The sequence below is a fragment of the Cyprinodon variegatus genome, unplaced genomic scaffold (assembly GCF_000732505.1).
Source record: "Cyprinodon variegatus isolate N-32 unplaced genomic scaffold, C_variegatus-1.0 Scaffold172, whole genome shotgun sequence".
Taxonomy (NCBI): Eukaryota; Metazoa; Chordata; class Actinopteri; order Cyprinodontiformes; family Cyprinodontidae; genus Cyprinodon; species Cyprinodon variegatus.
This window is the reverse complement of record NW_015150625.1, coordinates 1,050,400-1,052,732: the sequence shown is the minus strand read 5'-3', so window position 1 is coordinate 1,052,732 and position 2,333 is coordinate 1,050,400. Positions and strand designations below refer to the sequence as shown.

General features: G+C 36.9%; 1 protein-coding gene across 1 annotated transcript; it reads right to left on the bottom strand.

Annotated features, from left to right (window-relative positions):
* Positions 1 to 305: 305 nt before the first annotated feature.
* LOC107087078 (fish-egg lectin-like) lies at positions 306 to 1,746 on the bottom strand. Its single transcript, XM_015378432.1, has 5 exons — positions 1,654 to 1,746; positions 1,330 to 1,566; positions 1,026 to 1,240; positions 820 to 944; positions 306 to 732 (listed from the first exon to the last, which is right to left on the bottom strand). The coding sequence occupies exons 1-5, from the start codon at positions 1,706 to 1,708 to the stop codon at positions 591 to 593; spliced, it is 774 nt and encodes a 257-aa protein (XP_015233918.1). The 5' UTR covers positions 1,709 to 1,746; the 3' UTR covers positions 306 to 590.
* Between the last annotated feature and the right edge of the window lie 587 nt (positions 1,747 to 2,333).

Below are 2,333 nucleotides of genomic sequence, written 5' to 3'. Positions count from 1 at the left end.
AGCTAAAATACATTTTATTTTACCAAAGGTTTTAACACTGATATAAGGTTACCGTTTTTGTGTTTTTTCCATGTCACTCGCTAAATCACATAAGGTTAATGTAATGAACTATTAACAATTAATTCAAGGTTCCTTGATTTCTTATTGATTTCTTATTAAACAAATCATTGGTGAAATATTATGTTTTATCAAATTAATTTTATTTATTTGTGGGATTTACCTTGGTTTTAATTCATTCCAGAGTGAAATAATCAAAGCTCACAACAACAGGACCAAATAGAGTGTTGATGAATCAAAGAGTTTATTGTTGCCTCCAAACAAGGTTTTGATATTTTACATGTAAAAGCTTGAGAACACCAATAGGAGAAAGAAATCTCAGGCCCCACAGCCTAATGTCATTTGACAAAGTACTTTTTATTTTTTTTTAAGAGCAGAATCATTAAAATAGTTTATATCCCCACTTTTATTCAAACCTCTAACATGGTTAAACTGTAGAACTAGGCTTTAAATCACTTTCTGATAAAAACACACAGAAATATCCCCCAACGTAAAGTGAATGCAGAAAGAATCATGCGAAGACCTCCAGCTGGTTAGTGAGTGCACTCTAGGATGAGTTCACACTTAGTCACGAGCCACAGACGTCCCTGGTCATAGCTCACATGCTTGATGTCCTTCTGGAATTCAATTTTCTTCCAATCTGCACCTCCTGGAGTTTTGCCAGAGATGCCAACTCTGTAAAGAGAAAGGTGATTATTTAAAACCATGTATAATATCTGTGTTGTGAAGAAATGCAACAAAAAAAACTAATTCAAAGTTAACCTTTCAAAGAGATTTCCAAATCTATTTACAACAAAGACACGTCCATCAGTCCCAACTTCTGCCTTCACTGCTTCTCCTTCAACTTTAGTCCATCCTTTTGTGTTACAGCTTTTGGGTGAGATTTCCTGAAAAGAAAAACCAAGAATGAAAGGCTGATAGGTGAATATTGTAACAAGATGGGAAAGAGTAAAAATAAAGCATTTTACCATGTAGTAGATAGCTTCATTGGAGTTCACTCCCCAGCACACATTTGGGCTGCAGCTTAAATGCTTCAGTTGCCCTGACCAAGTATTCCAGTTCAAACTGCCCTCCTGCTCAGTGGGTGAGACATTACTGGCATTGAGACAGTGGATGCTGTCGCTGTCGGTAATCCCAATTACATTACCTTCTCCACCAGCATCCAACTGGTTCAACTCCTGACCTGAATACATAAAAATGTGCATCACTAAACATCTGAAAAGAAAAACAGTTGTAATCCTGGAAACCATTGTTCTTAAATATATTACTCACCTGAAACAGGAAAGAAATCACCACCAGCAAATTTATAGACTTTGTCATCATTGTTGACTCCCCAGATTCCTGCAGGTCCCACTGAGACATGCTTGAGAGGAACAGAGCCCAGTTTGGTCCAACTTGATCCACTGAGGAAGAAGACATTGGAGTCTTTGTCAGTCATCACCACCATCCCTTGACCAGCATCAAGCTGGACTGCAGAAAACTGCAGCGGAGCAGCCTTACAGCTCAAGCCTGTAGAGAAGAACCAAAAAATAAAATATAATGAATATTCAAATGAGTTACAAACTTATTCTATCTAAAAACAATAAGAGAACTAACCATGACAGCTGGTGAAATAATTCACCAAAACCAAGAAGGTTACAGCAGCTCTCATATTTTCTTCTGTTTCTTACTGTGCAGCTCCAGATGAAACTCTGCTTGTTTGTCATGAAACACCTGTGACGAGGAGACTTTTATACCTGAGGTAGACTGTGGCTCTTTTGATTATGTTGGTGGAATTCAGGAAGAAGGAAGTGTTTTTTACCCTTTTTTTTTTTACAAAGTATCTTGATGTTGTTGGACTAGTTGTTCTTAATTATAGTATTACAATGTAGTGGTTTGACAGTAGAAGAAAAGCAATAAGTATGGTTAATTGTTGTACGTGCCACAGTCTTACTGACGTTTGAAATGCCTTGTGATAAGGAGGGTGTGAAACCTGGCATGATGAATAGGGATTTTTACATATAATTTGTTGTTCAAGCCTTATGATGAGTTTCTGCTTACAGTTTGCGGGGAAAAAAACATGACATTTAGGGTTAAAATAGTACAAGGGACTACGTAGAAAGTTTTTAGACATGTTCTATTAAAGAACTGTAAAGCATACACAGGAGGGTATGCTAATGGTGTACCTTTATTAGGCTTTATTGAGTATTAAATTGGGCAGGCAACATTACTGTATTAGTTATCTATGTTTGTATTACTTCCGACCCTTTGGATAATGACCATGTGCATTTTGGATG